The sequence below is a fragment of the Aulonocara sp. 'chitande type north' Nkhata Bay genome, linkage group LG11, assembly GCF_057382095.1.
Source record: "Aulonocara sp. 'chitande type north' Nkhata Bay isolate Kocher_YH1m ecotype deep benthic linkage group LG11, A_spYH_male_GT1.1, whole genome shotgun sequence".
Taxonomy (NCBI): domain Eukaryota; kingdom Metazoa; phylum Chordata; class Actinopteri; order Cichliformes; family Cichlidae; genus Aulonocara; species Aulonocara sp. 'chitande type north' Nkhata Bay.
The window spans coordinates 18152223-18169330 of NC_141354.1; the positions used below are offsets into that span (position 1 = coordinate 18152223).

Consider the following 17108-nt stretch of genomic DNA (forward strand, 5'->3'; position numbering starts at 1 on the left):
TTGTATCTTCTAAACAGGATTCAGTTCTGTCATGGTCCTGGGCCATGTTGGCCCAGTATTCTTGGTTCCTTGTATTTTCGCTCCTTATTTAGGCCAGGTTTTCTGAGGTGTCCTGTTGTGGTGTTCCCTAAGTGTTTTTCCCTTTGTGACTCTTACCCCCTTGTGCCCCTCTGTGTATTTATGAGCTCTCGTCTCTCTTTGTGTTTATTCCATGTTTCCCCCAGCCTGTTATGTCTGTGTTCTCCCCGTGCTCTCTCTCCTCCTGTCTGAACCTCTGTGTACTTCCTGTTTTACTTTGACAGTCTCTCGTCAGTATGCGTAATGTTGTGTTCACTCCTGCCCTGTCTCGTTATGTTTATCAGTGTCACCTGTGTTCCCCACCTGTGTGTAATCTCCCTGTGTTCTCTGGGTGTATTTAAGTTGTGTCTTCTGTTATGGTAGTTGCTGGTTCGTCTGTGTTGTTTCCCCTCGGTCTCCCTGCGTCTCTTGTGTATTTCCCCGGACCTCCCTGCATCCTCGTTTCTGGTTTGTGTTATTAGCTTACCCAGTTTAGGTTTCCGGTTTCTTGTTTTTCCACCAGTGCTGTTTTGTGCCCACCGTTGTAAATAAATATTCACCTGCACCAGAGCTGCCGCCTTTTGGGTCCTTTTCTACAACTCCACACGGCTTGCCCCGCAAACCGTGACAAGTTCACTTTAATCCTTTAACCTTAACTTAAAAATAACAGTTTCAGTTTTACCATATCCAAATGATCAAAAACCCAAAAGGTCCTAAAATGATCCTAAATTATTAAACAATTAAATTATTAAACCCTAAACCCCCCTTTATCTTGAGTCAAGATACTATACAAAACTTAAAAATGCTCAGTTTCCCCACTCATGATCCAATCTATGTCATAAAAATAAACTTAAAACAGAACAGTTATCAGTCATGTGTTTCTACAATTAATGGTAACTGAGTTATATCAGAAAATGCCTCCCCCGTAACATTTGGCCTTCTCCCAACAATATACTATAATCCCATAATCTAACCCCAGTCAACAAAACAAAACAGAAATTTTCTCTGGTAAAAACAAATTGTTTGTCCACATGTATTCATCCACACATTCACTCACACATTCACTCCATATTTTTGCTAATAGTGGAGCTTCCCGCGTCAGATTCTCCACCCTCAGCAAAATGAGCTCAGTCATTTTTTATTTTCCATAGGAAAATATTTCTTTATGCTTTTGGACTGGATTGACTCGCATAAAATCCTTTTTACAGGTAGCTTTCTCCTCAGCCAATTGTAATCTGGAAAGCCCCCTTATATTTGCTCTTCCCGAGAATTTTCAGCGCTGTTTCAGGCCTGCTTAGAACAGAAATGAAAAAATAGAGCTGATTGTTAGCTCACAAAACACAAAACAAAATCACCTGACAGGTTTTCTTTAAGTGCACTGTTACAAAATAATGGGCCCAATTTTTAGACATGTCCATGTTTCCTAAAACTCCCTCTATTAAAAACAAAAACAACAACAACCCGAACCTAACTGACAGAATCAACCCATCACCACAACAACCTCAACAACCTTAAACACACAAAAGTTTTGCCACCACATAATTTCACCTCCTCAATACACCGAAAGTCTCATTAAAACCACACAATTTGCACACAAAAATCACCCCCTTATGCTCTGTAACATACTTACATTCAGCATAAGACCCCCTTACAACAACATATCACTAAACTATAAATTTCCTACCCAAATCTGCACTTCTCTTGTCTGCCATGCTTCCTCTTCTGAAAGTCACTTCCTCAGTCACACACATACAGGAAGCTCCGACGTCACCACTCACTTCAGCTAATTTGCATACTGAGTCATCTCTCAAGAAGTTGCTGTAACAACGGAAACATATGTATAAACATTATCTCCTTATTAAATAATTTTATTTCTTTCTACAGTGATCACTGGTTTTGATCACTTAGTACGAGAGAGCACTCCTAAGTCACTCTTTTTAAAACTACTTTAATCACTTTTTTGTTTTCATAACTCCCTTTGTCATATGGCTTCTTCTATTCCTCAATTACAAACTCAAATGTATTTTATTAAACATTCACACCATTGTATCATTCATACAAGTAGCAAACTGATCTTCATTGCGTATCTTTATGTTCTAAGCCAGGTTTAATCAGTATCTATACAAATACTCATCATGAGCTTGTCTTGTCTTTATAAGGTTAATGCATTTTCTGTTTGTGTGTGTGAATTTGCATATGTTGCTTTTGCAGTGTGTCATACTCCTTCATAATTTTGCCTTTAAACAGTCAATTTACTCCTTCCCAAATTTACTAACCCAAATTCTGATTTCCTACCTTAAATAGCAGCATTCCTTGTCCTCAGCCAGAAGGTAGGGCTCCACTTGCCACTTACCCCCTTCACCTTAGCCCAGCGGCTTTACCCTTAAGGTCCCGTCTTCTTCCCTTCATCTCACCCGTGAGTCTGAGCTCACCGGGACTGAGTGAGGCCGAGTAATCGTGGCTGTGCCTGCCTTAGGTTGTCCCAGGGTTTCGAGGTGGGATCTTACCCGTCATGGGCTATCCAGCCTTCCATACTCGCCTGATGCCCAAGTGGGCAGGAAAGGGAACACACTGGCTCTGGAAATTAAAGGAGTGTAAGCTGCTTCCTTCATTGCATCTTATATTAAACTATCTCACTTCTGATTCCTTCCTAGAATAATTTCACATATGGCACTTTGTGTATGTGTGTTTTCTATTCATTAATGTAATTGTCAGTTATTCTCTCTCTTCATTTTACCTTCTTTTGTTTGTTTGTGACGTTCTATTTTAGTTCTACTAAACCTTGATGTAAAAACAATACTCCCTTATTTCACGCACACACTCTGCATTTTGCCTACGCACACACTTCTCTCTCAGACTTCCTTTTATGGGCATGTAACTTCCTGTCACACACACAGCACGCAGCTTATCAGAGCAGCTCAAGCTGCTTTTCTGTTTCTGCAGGCTAATCAAACTCATTTTGTATTCACAATCTACAAACCCTCTGTAATTCTGCTAACTTTTGATCTAAAATGTAGCATCATTCACACAATGATTTCATAATCCTCTCACACACACACACCTGTCAGCATTCACATCACAATCTTCACCGTGCTCACTTTCACTCAGTACCAGACGCGGAGATGGACATCTCCTATACCTAACATAAACTAAATTACCATATCAACATACAATTGCTGAAATTCAAACTCAAATACACCGTCTGTTTTAATAAAGTCAAAGAGTAAACAGGTGTACCAAGTGTATGTACTTATGTGTTTTTAAACTGAAAGAAAAAGAAACTCAAACTCTTATAACATCACTCATGCCTCTCTCAAATTAAAAACACTTTCAAACTTTAAAACATCCTACTTGACATCACCAAAGAAATACCTCTCACCTTTATTCATCATTCCAAACCTTCTAGTCACTGCATTCACACACTTAAACTGTGACTAGAGTTGAGGAATATAACTCAAAACACACTTTCCTAAGAGTATTTTAGACATGCTTGTCATAATCAAAAAGAGCAAGTCAAAAACAAAAAACAATTGAAACCCCTATTAATTCTCACCGCACACACAAGAAATTGAAAAAATAAACCACACCAGCAACTAATGCTGGAGAAAAGTTACTACTGCAAGTAATGTGTTAGTCTTAAGTATGTACAGTGCACTCAATATATTTATATATCTACATTCAAACTCAGTCAATTACTATACATCCACTACGGCAACTCAAAACTTTATTTATAACCCTCTAATGAACATGAATGGCATTTGAAACACACACTCAACAATGTTTGCAGCAGTATATGTAAAACCAACTGTGGTTTAAACAGTTCACTACTTACTCATTTGCATTTTCACTCACACACACACACCGTCTAAAAATAGCTCCAGCATTGCCTCAGACTCCTTTCACACAGAGATCTCTTATTTTATATTACAAAGACATCTTATATTTACAACCACTGTCAGATCTGTCAGCTTTAGCGCCTACACAATTTAGACAAATTTAAAATAACCGCCCAGCGGATAAACTCCCTGAGTTTTTTGCGACCAATTAACCAGTATCAGACTCTACTGTTTCTGGCCTCATCTCTAAAATCCCTAACTCAATTTAAAAGCGTCAACCAACCCAAACTTTGCCTGAAGCTCTATTTTTGGCATTACACAGCCAAGGCTTACCCCGAAATTTTAAGTTAAAGTTACACGCCCGAAGTCCAACTTCTTCTGACCAAAAAAGCGCAGACTACCGTTCCAAACGGTAAGGAGACTCTAACTCCTAGCTATTTTGGAGGTTCCCAAGTTCTCCCTGGTTGCCAATCGTACTAACCCTATTCGCCGATAGGTCAGGGCCAAGCGTCCTTGGCCGGGAGGGAGCATTACCTCCGAGAACTGCGCTTCCTAGAACCCCCACGGTTCCGTTCTAAAATAATTTATAATACTTTGAAACAACAATCAACACCCGAAACAAGTGTATAACTGAGGCAGGTGCAACCTAGTGGTCAATGGAGACTCCAACTCACAAAATGACCGCTCAGGTCCACTCTTATGACCAAATTTGGATTCTAACCAACAAAATAACCAATTCCCTACCAAACTACTTGAGACTCGAACTCAATTTCTTTGGGACTTCAACCCAGTATTTAAACTTTTCTTATCAGACTCTTAACTGCTTTCATTTCTTCTTAGCAGAACTCTAACTGCTTCAACTCATGAGATTTTTCATCAAAATCAAAACAGACATCCACCAGTAACTTCAGTGAGTAGACTTAAATTTTATCATGTCCAATTTGGCACACTTTGGAAATAATTCAACAGGTAGTGCCTTACCTTTTGGATAAGCCGGCTTATGTCCACTCACTTTGACCACTGGAATTCATGTCTGCCCGTCAGACCACCTAAGACCAAATTTCTCCATCTACACCTCCAATTCTCCCTCCTCAACCACCGGACGAAGCCCCCAAATGTTAAGGTTCAAAATTGAGGAGGGAGAGTACAAACCACCCATGGTCCAGGAGCTCTTGGTCAAACAATGATTTTAATGAACACACGTGTGGGAAGACACTCTGTACGCAGACAGCCAGTAGTCCTCGACTTAATCAAAGCATGAACAGATATTTTATAGCATCAGGGTTTGATTTACTGACGCCCCTTCATGCGTCACAGATACATTTTATACATAGATCAGATCAACACCACAATGACTTTTAACCCAGAAGATCATCTTCTATTTTCATGGCTGGTACTTTCCGTTCTTGTCTTAAAGTGAATTGTTCCTCTTTCTTGCCGAGACAACAAGGACGGTTCCTCTTTTACCGAGACATGACTAATCTCTCCTCTAAATAAATCTAACTCATGTGTGTGTGTCACGACCTCACATGCTCTTTCTCAATTCACCTGTTGCACTTCTGACCTTTCACCAGACCAGAGGCTCACTGAGACTATATGTATGTCTTCTACTAAATAAATGTTTTAACCAAGAACCTCTACTAAAACCTTAATATGAAATGACCTGATATAAGTGTTTTGTAAGCATGCAATTCCTTCTATGGCTCCAAGTCACTTGCACAATAGATTGTCCGGACATCGCGCCGAACAAAGCTTCCAACCCCCAATTAATTGACCGAGCTCCAACTCTTTAATAAGCACAGATATGCATTGTGTATAAAATAGTTATAACTGCATCTGAAATACAAGGTCAACATAATAACTGTATGCATAACATCTTAAGGCCTTCTTAAAGCTATCTGTTACATTGTTAAAGCCTCGTCTTAGCCTGCTGCTCAAAATAACTTTCACTTCTGCAAAACTCTCCAAGCCTGTTTCCTGTCCTGTTACTTTTAGCCTTTCTGAAAGACACACTGTTTAAACCTCTAAACGCAATATAAACTCCAGATTATATTATTAATGCAATGGTAATAATGATGATAATTTAACAATAGCAGTAAAATAATTTCCCTGCTCCACAATATGCAGACCAAAACTTTAAATCATCTCCTATAAACCAAACGTCCATGCCAACGTAATCCTACCCAGAAACAAGACCACAGATCCAGTGCACTGTGTGTCATTTACAGTCACATTTAAGTGCAAAGTACTTCATAGTATTTCAACATTTACTGGTTTCACATGATTTAAGATAAGATAAGATAAGATAACCTTTATTAGTCCCACACGTGGGAAATTTGTTTTGTCACAGCAGGAAGTGGACAGTGCAAAAGTTATGAGGCAAAAATTAGAAAACAATAAGAATAAATACAGTACACAACTGTACAGAATAGAATAAAATAAAATACTATATACAGTAGAATAAAATAAAATAAATATACAATAAGATAAAAATAGAATACAAATACAAATACTATATACAACTGAGTAAAAATACAACGATGACAGAAAGGATTATTGCACTTAGTATTATTGCATATGTATGGATGTGTGTGCTTGATCAGTTAAAGTCTTTATTATGGAGTCTGACAGCAGTGGGGAGGAAAGACCTGCGAAATCTCTCCGTCCCACACCGTGGGTGCCGCAGTCTCCCACTGAAGGAGCTGCTCAGTGCTGTCACAGTCTGCTGCATGGGGTGGGAGATGTTGTCCATCAGGGATGACAGCTTAGCCGCCGTTCTCCTGTCACTCACCACCTCCACTGGGTCCAGAGGGCATCCTAGAACAGAGCTGGCCCTTCGGATCACCCTGTTCAGTCTCTTCCTGTCCCCAGCAGAGATGCTGCCGCCCCAGCAGACCACGCCATAAAAGATAGCAGAAGCCACAACAGAGTCATAGAATTTCTTCAGGAGTGGGCCCTCCACTCCAAACGACCTGAGTCTCCGCAGCAGGTACAGCCTGCTCTGCCCTTTCCTGTAGAGGGCGTCTGAGTTATGAGTCCAGTCCAGTCTATTGTTCAGATGAACACCAAGGTACCTGTAGCTGTCCACAGCCTCAATGTCCATACCTTGGATGTTCAGTGGTTGCAGTGGAGAATGCTTGTGCCTGCGGAAGTCTACCACCAGTTCCTTGGTTTTACTGGCGTTGATCTGGAGGTAGTTCAGCTGGCACCAGTCCACAAAGTCTTGGGTCAGACCTCTGTACTCCTTGTCGTCCCCATCAGTGATGAGGCCGACTATTGCAGAGTCATCAGAGAACTTCTGCAGGAAGCACTGGGTGGAATTGTGGGAGAAGTCTGCAGTGTAGATGGTGAAGAGGAACGGAGCCAGAACCGTTCCCTGTGGGGCCCCCGTACTGCAGACGACCCTGTCCGACACACAGCCCTGAGTCCTCACATACTGTGGTCGGTCGGTGAGGTAGTCCAGGATCCAGGTAGTGAGGTGATGGTCCACTCCAGAGTTCACCAGCTTGTCCTTTAGAACCGAAGACGGTAAGTAGTAACCAAGTGCACTTCATTGGTCATCAGCAGGTGGGAACACTTTTGTAAAGGCAGACGTTTTGGCCATTTGCTGTTCTGGAGCATGTTTGTGTTAACACAATGCCACAGTCTTCCCAGGAGTGGCCATCCAAGCAAATTCACTCCAAGATCAAACAATTTAATGCTCAGAGAAACAGCAAAAAGCTCAAGAGCCACTCAAACTCTATAGGTCAGCGGTCTCCAACCTTTTTTGCGCCACGGACCGGTTTATGCCCGACAATATTTTCACGGACCGGCCTTTAAGGTGTCGCGGATAAATACGACAAAATAAAACTAGTACCGGTACCGAAAAAAAGAAGATTTATTCATAACACACGTGAAAAGACCCAGGGAAACCGAGTAAACGATAAAAACGATAACAAAATAACGCTAAAAACTGATTAAAAACCCTGAAAACTATACATTTCACACCTGAGCCTCAACTCTCGCGGCCCGGTACCAAACGACTCACGGACCGGTACCGGTCCGAGGCCCGGGGGTTGGGTACCGCTGCTCTAGAGGCCTCTGTTAGCATGGTAAATGTTAAAGTTCATGATGCCACAATTAGTGAAAGGCTGAACAAGTACGATTTGTTTGGAAGGGTTGCCAGAAGAAAGTGTTTGCTCTCTAAACAGAACAATGGAGCACAGCTTGTGTTTGCAGAGTTGCATCTAACCACAAGACTTTTGGAAAAATGTCCTCGCAACAGACACGACCAAAAGGGAGATGTCCAGCCATAATGCACAGCACATATGGTAAAAAATAAATAACATATCATACCAACTGTCAGCATGGTGGTGGAGGGGTGATGGCTTGGGCTTGCTTTGCAGCCACAGGACCTGGGCACCTTGCAGTCATTATAATATTGAAGAGTTCATGCCAGACCATTCAATGATTCATTCAATGATTCATTCAATGATTCATTCAATGATGCGAAAGACAAAAGCAAGAATGAATCTGATAAAGGTGGGTCTACAAGCTACTGAGTCACTGGAAAAAACATTTTTCACAGCAAGCTATGGTCACTTACACATTCATCACGGGATATTTTTTCATTTAAAAAAGCAAGGGAAGGTAAAGATTATGATTAATAATGATTATGTTGTTGAAAAGATGGATTATCATAGACTTGCCTATTAGGAAATTGGTGTAGGATGTTGGGTCAGATTTATCTCATAATCTGCAACATTTCACTCGCACATTAACAGTGGAGGGCCGAAATAATTTATACTGCAGGTTATTTTAATATTACACCATTTAGAAGCAAGCAGACCTCTCATCCCTCTTTTTTTTTTAATAAATCTGCTTCAGCCTATTTTTTCACATCTTTCTTCTTTACTTTCATTTTGAAGTTCCTGGAACAAGAACATCCCATGGCCATTAAAAACATTTATTTTATATGTTGCAACAACAGATGGCCAACTCATTTAATCTTTGCTGCACTCATTTAATGTTCCCACAGAACAAGCCTGTAAATCATTTATAGTCCCAAAATCAAAACCAAGACCACAGCATTACATTAGATTTTGTAGATATAATATCTGGCAGTGGAGTTTTTGCTTCAGAGAAATTCAGTTTTGTTTCTGTCCTCTTTGAAAAATATCTGACATCATCTTGTGGCATAAATATGTACAAGAGAACAAGTTTTGGTCTTCATACTGGGAGTTTGAGCTAAGCTTCCCTTATCACTTAATCCCAAGGACTAACGATAAGAGTCAGTATTTAGTGCCTCGTTCTCTGCTCAGCTACAAAGTATTTTCCTTTTCTGGTCATTTTTCCTCCACACAGCTTGTGTGACGCAAATGTAGGAGGGATGGCGTAAACTGTTATCTTTTTTTTCTTGATTCATGCACAACTAGTACATGTAGATAATACAAATCTAGTTGATACTCGTAGTACTCATACATACTGATGGTCCCACACTCATTCTGTTCCCACAAACACATATCTATGCACAGCATACCTCACTGATGCACTGGTGTTGATAGGGTACCAGGTGGTGCTGAAATAAGTGCTACTTGACTACATTTTTCTGCTGAATTATGGCAATGATTGCATTGTCTCAGGCTCGCCACTGTTTCTCACAGTACTGCCTGTTTAATAATTTTCAACCAGTCTTCCAGGCAGTGGACTGTGGGTCAGTTAAAACGGGAAAAATGAAAAAGAAATCTTTAAAGGACTGCAAATAACTCATAGAACCACCTCCAGCAGCAATAGCTTGAAGTAATCATTTTCTGTATGACTTTATTGTACAGAAAGTGATTTTTCAGATAACTGTGGAAGAATTTTGAACAAAATTATCTTCTTTATATCGATAATGTAGTTCATTGAGGTTTGGATCATTGCGACACCTTGATTTTTCTTTCAGCCATTCTGTTATAACATTGTCCTGTTGCATGACCCCACCTGATATCGTGGTTGACTCAATAACTGCAAAGTGCTCAGGTCCTTTGGCTCCAAAACTAGCCCAAATCATGAGGATTTGGTACTGATATGCTATTTGCTTTTCACCAGAGTGCCTCTGAGTCCAAACAACTTGATCAAATTATTTCTGTAACAGTACATGAGCCTTCCACACCATATTTGGCCTAGCTAGAGTCTGCTTCTCGTGCACAGTAATAAAACAGTGTATAGTCATCTTGTTCCACCAGATAAAGTAATACCCAGACAAAAATCATCACAGAAAAAGCTGTTTTGCATGTTAATTTGGGAATCAGAAACCTGCGGTCAGCTTCTCTTTGGGGGGAAAAAAAGTAATTGTGGTACCAGTTGTGAAAAGCTGGCTGTGAGTAGTTTTCTTTATAAGGATGGTGAAATTATAGCAGTATGTTCCTGATGTGTTTGAAATCAAACCAAACTACGACAAGCTGGACCGTCAGTTATAATTAGCAAAGCATATTTTGCTGCACTGCTGTTGGCTTTGTTTTCATCGTCTGCACAACAGCTACCATCCAGAATGGGACATCATCATCATCATCATCATCATCTGTTTTTGGAAGACAACACCAACTGCAAAGCTTATTGTATAGTTTTCACACAGACACAGTGTCTTTCCTGGGGGTTAAAGTGCTCCCACATGCATTTATTGTGATAAACAGGAAAATACAAAACAAAAACATCTGTACATTCATAAAGGCAAATTAACAACCTAACAACGACAGTAATTTAGAATAAAATAAGTAGTGGGGGTTAGAAAACTGCTACAGAGAAAAGACATCTTCATCCTGAAGCCAGCATCCAAAGCCCTTGGGGCTTCTCGGCAGGAGGAGCAGAGTGTATGTAGATATGAGTGTTTTTCTGTTCTTGGCTCTGGAGCAGCAGGAGTATATGAGGGTGGATGAGCACAAAACCAGGCACAAACAAAAGCTTAAAACGACAGGCTGCTATAGGGGATCCTGAAAAATGAAGGAAAACCAAATTAAATAAAGGATTAAGTTGATTAAAACAGACTTAATGTAACAATTAGAGAACCAATTTGGAAAGGCTTAGAAAGTCCAAATGTTGTCATGAATGTTTAAAAAAACAAAAACAAAGACACCACAGAAAATTGACGTTTTGAGCCAAATTCCTCTAACCAACCTGATTTGTTATCATCTTTATTGTTTTGAGGTCTTCTCCAATACCCAATCAATGACCTGCAACAGAAAAATGTGATTACAAATGTGTGACTTGAAAAACGAAACCAGAGAGACGCTAATGTTTGTAGCATTACCTGCTTAACATTGCTGCTTGCTGCCTTCCTCATCTCATCATGCAGACCCCGAGATGTCTTCAGATCCTGGGAACAAGCATCAACAAAGCTCAGTATCAGATCATTTCCAGCTGGTGGATTAAAAGCTGTATTTTTCTGAGTTCATAATACCATTAATTTTGATAGGATCTCCAACACCACTGGCTGAAATGTAGCCTCAAACCATGACAGAGCTTTCTCTGTGCTGTAAACACTCACTTTTGGATCTCTCTCCTGACCTCCTCTGTACATATTTGTAGATGAATTGACCCAAAATGTCTAGTTTGGATTCTTCACTCCGTTGCCACTGATTTTCAGTCCTGTTCTTGTGTGATTTGGAATACCTCAGCCTTTTCTCCCTTTGTTATGAATGGCTTTCTCGACAGGCAGCCTTCCACTGAGACCATTTCTGATGAGGCTTCAGTGAACAGTAGATGGATCAACTGAAGGGCCAGATGCATCTGTTAGGTCTTTTCTGGATTCGTTTCTTGTTTCTTAATGAGATGTCTTGGAGAACCTGTTTTAGGTCTCTTCTTTTGTACTCCACTTGCTAAGTTTCCTCAGGTTTTTTAAAGGACAGTAAGACATGTTGAGATATGCCATATTTTCAGCCAATTGCTCTTTAGGAATCAGCTTGTTAGTGCAAAAATAATATTTTATGCCTGTCAAACTGTGCTCTCTTTGGCATTTTGCTCTTTTTTTAGATTCAAGTAAAGAAATGGGAACACATTACGTGTTTGTGACAGGCTGCTAGTAACAAAGTATTTAAAAATACAATTTAAAATTGATTCTTTGTCAAGTTTTCTGTTATATGTAGACAACACTTGTTCATCCATCAAGTCAGGGGATTTTCTTTGACGCTTGAATGATTCATAGGTCAGTGTGAAGTGGCTTAACAAAAAAAAAAACATTCCTCTGAAAATCATCAGAAAGCACTGGACTGAAAGTGAGTGAAAAAGCAGCCAAATGGCGAAAGAAAACCTTTGAAAGCCTGGAGAATTATTGCTTTAAGAAAAACTGGCAGCTCGAGACTTTTACACAGCACTGTAAACTTAGGTTCCCTGTAGTGTCTTAGAAAAAGGCAGAAAATCTTGAAATTAACATCGATTTATAGCTATTTAAGTAAAGGATCTGAGTACACTGTGAAACAAAACCAGATGATTAAGAAACACAAGGAAGCACAAAGAAATTAAAAAGTGAGTAGTGGGAAAAAAGGCTTTTTTTAAAGGTTCCAGTTGCTGGCATAGTAAGAAGGATACAGAAGGATACAAAACAAAACACAAGTCCTGGAATCATAGAGTAATACAAATAATGAAAGTGTCAAACAAAAGCACAACACTGACTCTGAGAGGGCAGTAAAAAGACAAACCTTGAGATAAAATTTCGAGATATCAAACAGTCTTTTGCTGCAAGCCTCAAAGCAATCATGCTCAGCAGTGATCCCATGGTGTTTGAGTGTTTTAGCTACTACCTCCTGCAACATCTGAGGACACAGACAGACAAGATAGACACACTTTTGTATTAGTACAAGCAAAAACATTAAATCTAGTTCTGTTTATTCCCTAACCACCTAACGCAAGCCTGGTTCAGAGAAACTAAATTTAGCACAGCTCCCTTTTTAGAAAACCGAGGGATGTCAAAATGTCTCGACTTTGGGGGACGTCCTTACATGAAAACGCACGATTTTACATTCGCAGCATGGAGGAGCAAACATACAAATATTTCACCGCTAATTGCGACAGGATGAAGAAAAAAAAAATGAAACAAACAGATCCTGCCTTTAATCTTGTCACAACAACTGTTCTGAGTAAACACCATAAATTATTGTGAGAAATCATTGGTACCATTCCGTCTCACGAGAGGAGTAGAAAGACAGCTTTTAATCTCTGTCCTGAATAAACTGCTATCATTATTTTTCAATAGGACCAACTGTTCTTTCCTATGCTTGGGTTTGGATGATAAGTGTGTTTGCATAGTAATCAGAATTAGAACAAGTCAAGGTCAGATTGCTTGCTGTAGGTGGAACAAACTAAACTGGGAAGAGGTAGGTGTGCGTGTTCAATTGTATATGTGCATGTGTCCATTAATGTGTTATGGTGTCTGCATGCTGCACATAGAAGTAAAAGATGAGAGAGAAAAATGTGTCTGTGTGTGTGTGTGAAAATGTAGGCAGCAGGTGATACGATAACAGTATTGTTGTTAAAGTGGTTCTGCCGCAACATTGTGATGCAGCCCACACATTCACAATGATTGCATGGAAAATATTACACATTTATCTCGGCTAGAGCTGCTGCACAGTTCTCCTCTGTAGTAGAAAAACTCTCCCAGTTTGTCGTGTGTTTATCTATCACCATCTGTGTAGGCCAGGTGGCAATTAGGCGAATTGCATATTTACTTAAGATTTTTGTACAAGTAAAAAAAAATGGATTTATTGCTAAATGAGTCGATATTACAGGAAAATTGCGGCTTATTAAGGTAAGCTCTGCTCATTAAAACTTGGCAGCAGACTTGAAATGCACAAACAAGTCTATGGTTACATTTTCTGTCTGGGTTACATCATTTTTTTGTCATCATTATTAGCACAAATGCTTTAAGAAATATTCTGTTTAAAAAAATGTAAAAGTAAATATATATTTTATTGTTTTATAAGAATAAAAATAAGATGCACAAATCCTCTCACCCTGTTATGTTTCTGGGAGCGTGACTCTTTGGCAAGTTTGTCCTCGCTGTGTCCTTGATGCGTCTTCTGCTGTTGACATTTAGGTCTGTCAACACAAGCGAGAGTCGCCAAGCCTGAAAAGAAGTGCAAATAAGAGAAATTATTAAACAATAAGGCACTAAAGTCAACACAGTAAAAGTCATATAGTGAAAATAAAATAGAGGAAATAAGTCAATAACAAAGAACAACAGGTATAGGAACCTGTTGAACCAATATAGTTAACTTAAACTATATGTTAAAAAATTTATTTAATTAACTGCAAAGAAAATTTGACTTGTGAAAAAAAAATTAAAATTAATAAGCGATTTTGTGAACCTAAAGAAAATAAAAATATACAGGAAATATCCTTAGTTTTGGTATCTCTTAGTTTACTAAAACTTTTATTACAGCTTACCTGATGAGGCATTGATGGATGTGTTTATTAAAACCTTGGACGTCTACAACACTGTGAGTCAACTGCTTTTAAGAACCTCTGTGTTTTTATTGTATCACCTGTACTGATGTTCCTATATTTGGTCTCTGACGTATGCCCTTCGCATACTAATAAAACATAATAACTTAAATAATAATTACAAAAACTAAAATTAACACAAACTATCAAAAACTACACTAAAACTTAACATTTTCGAACAATAAAATCAAATGAAATAAAAACAAAACCAATTAGAAAATACAAAACTAGAAAGTGAATGAAAGAAACAAGTATGCACATAGATAATAAAGATGAAGTGCTACCATACAGCACAGTAAATAAACTGATTCTATTAATTCTATTAATTTGCTAGAGCCCTACCACATTAACCCACCTTTACAGCTATGTATAATTCCCACAATAACATTATCCAACAGTAACCAAAGCACAGGTTAGAAAAAAGTTTAAACAGCCATGTAAGTTTGCTGGGCCAATAAGTCTTAGATAACATTAAATCTAAAAAGTTAAGATCTTTTACAGGTGTGGTCACTTTTAGCCGGATCTTCTTTCCATGAGCAAGAACAACACTGCTAATATTAACATAAATGGACTGGTACTTATATAACACAAAGTGTTTTCTTGTTAGTCTCCTTCATACAAGTGCTTTTTTCCTATGGCTAAGCATATTTAAACGCATATTCCATCAGGGGCAACTCAGGGTTCAGGATCTTGGCCAAGAACACTGGGAAAAGCACGCAGGTTGGAGAAGCCAGAGATCAAACCACCGACCTTCCGATTAGTAGGCGACACTGAATGTTAATTTAAACGACTCATCTGATCCTAACACAGTCCCAAGTGTTCCCTCCCATGCGAGAGTCACTTTTTTCGCTTTACCTGATGTCGGTCTTGTGGCTGAAGAGGAGGAACTGTTTACAGAGGAGGTGGACTGCGACCTGCTTGGTTGTCGTCGTAGAGACCTAATGGCAGGATGTGTCCCGCTGCTGCTGCTACTCTGAGAACAGAGGGAGTCACTGCTCTCGGACTTTGCCAGCCTGGATCAATCAGACAGATGGATAAAAACTCTTTAAAGCTCCTCGCCATCCATCCTTAATTTTATAATATCACCACGTAGCTGCAAACCAGGAGGGACATATATCATCATACCTCTTGTGAGGATAGCCTCCAACAATGTCTGCTTCCCAGGACCTGCGCTTGAGTCGTGCTACATCATTGTTCTGCAGAGTCTCGCCATCAGGCACGCTTCCTGGTTCTGACATCACAGCTGGTGAGGGAGCGGGGCTGAGGGCAAAGGGGAGGGCGCACGGTTCCTTGGAGCAGGTGGTTTGGGTCTCATACCGAATCAGACGAGATTGGAGCCGTACAAAGGCCTGGTCTCGATCTAAAGACCGCTGGTTATCCAGACAGAACCTACACGAAGAAAAAAATTATTTATAAAAAGTAAATCTCATAAAAAGAAGCATTCACAGTTTTAAAATAGCTGAACAGTCAATATACTTTAGAGAAACTTACTCTATGCCGTGATAATGGGAGGCTGAGGCTTTGCTGAAAGGCAGTTTGCTGACTCTCCTGGGAGAAAGGTCTTGTGACAACTGGAAGGCATTGTTACTGGGAAAAAAAGCAAAGAGCATGAATGCGAGTCATAGTCAGAAAGACAAAAAGAGAGATAAACTGTTATTTGTCTTGCTTCTCAATTTAATATCGTCTTCATTAAACCACATGAACAAGTCTGCCTCTCTACACACAGAGTTTGGTCTGACAGCCTTTATTAACACTAACTCCTTACTGCTCCAGTATTTTTTAACTCAGCTCAATAATCTTCCTCCAAGGGTTGTAAGCTCACTGTAGAAGGTTAATGATTATAATCAAATCCTAATTATGGCTTCGTTTAGTGTGTGTCATGTAGATCCATCCCAGGAATAAATACATATAACTGGAGCAGATGCCAGGCTACAGTGCGTGTATGTGTTTCAGCTGTAAATCTGAAAATCTGCCAAAGAAACAAAAACTATAGTGTGTTCATATTTATGAATTTAACAGCTTAGTGCAGTGAAACTGGTGAGGTGCTATTTGAAATCTGAAAAATGATCCCACCCTCTGTTAATGGCCAGCGGCTGTAGCTCCCCCGCAGGCAGACCATCAGACGTGAAGTGTTTCAGAAGTTCTTTGGCATCAAGTAAAGTAGAAGAGCCTCTCTGGCCATCTTTAGGACCCAGCAGACTGTCACTAGAGCCTGGACCTAACAGACCAAATCTAAGGCACAGTCAACAGAACATAATAAAATGAGAAGATCAGACATTTTAACAGTTCAGAGTGAGCCATATACGGAGATCCCATCCCTTATACCTTCTCTTCTGGCGTCTCTTCTGCAAGTTTTCCACATTGTGCAGGACACTTCTCTCAGGCCAGTCAGACGGCAGCTGAGAAATGATCTGAAAACCTAAAACGAACACAACAAGCCATCCTGTTTACATCAATTCAATTGAAAACATCCATCATTAGGGAGGCGTTTTAAGATTATTTTTAAGAGTGGTTTTATGGCACACAATAATGGACACAAAGGTACACGCTTCTCCTACTTTACCAGCAAGATTTGAATAGAGGTCAGCTGCTAGACTTGGAATCAGATGCTATAGAAGTGTTTGTCTCTGCTCAACCCAGAAGTGAGAGCACACAGTAGTAAGAAGCAGGCGTTATCCATCACTTTCAAATGTTGATGAATGAGCATTCACTGCTCTTAATAGAGAATAAAGTTGGCGTTGCAGGAAAAAACAAATCAGT

General features: G+C 39.7%; 1 protein-coding gene across 1 annotated transcript in view; it reads right to left on the minus strand.

Annotated features, from left to right (window-relative positions):
• Nucleotides 1–10397: 10397 nt before the first annotated feature.
• The window catches only part of mtbp (MDM2 binding protein), a 39955-nt gene continuing 33244 nt past the window's right edge, over nt 10398–17108 (minus strand). Inside the window, exons 15-24 of the mRNA XM_086310843.1 lie at nt 16674–16767; nt 16422–16580; nt 15840–15935; nt 15474–15737; nt 15204–15361; nt 13859–13971; nt 12548–12661; nt 11161–11226; nt 11028–11083; nt 10398–10843 (exon numbers count right to left, since the gene is read on the minus strand). Coding sequence (XP_086166969.1) covers nt 11045–11083; nt 11161–11226; nt 12548–12661; nt 13859–13971; nt 15204–15361; nt 15474–15737; nt 15840–15935; nt 16422–16580; nt 16674–16767 — 1103 coding nt within the window. The 3' untranslated portion in view covers nt 10398–10843; nt 11028–11044. The remainder of the gene's footprint in view (nt 10844–11027; nt 11084–11160; nt 11227–12547; nt 12662–13858; nt 13972–15203; nt 15362–15473; nt 15738–15839; nt 15936–16421; nt 16581–16673; nt 16768–17108) is intronic.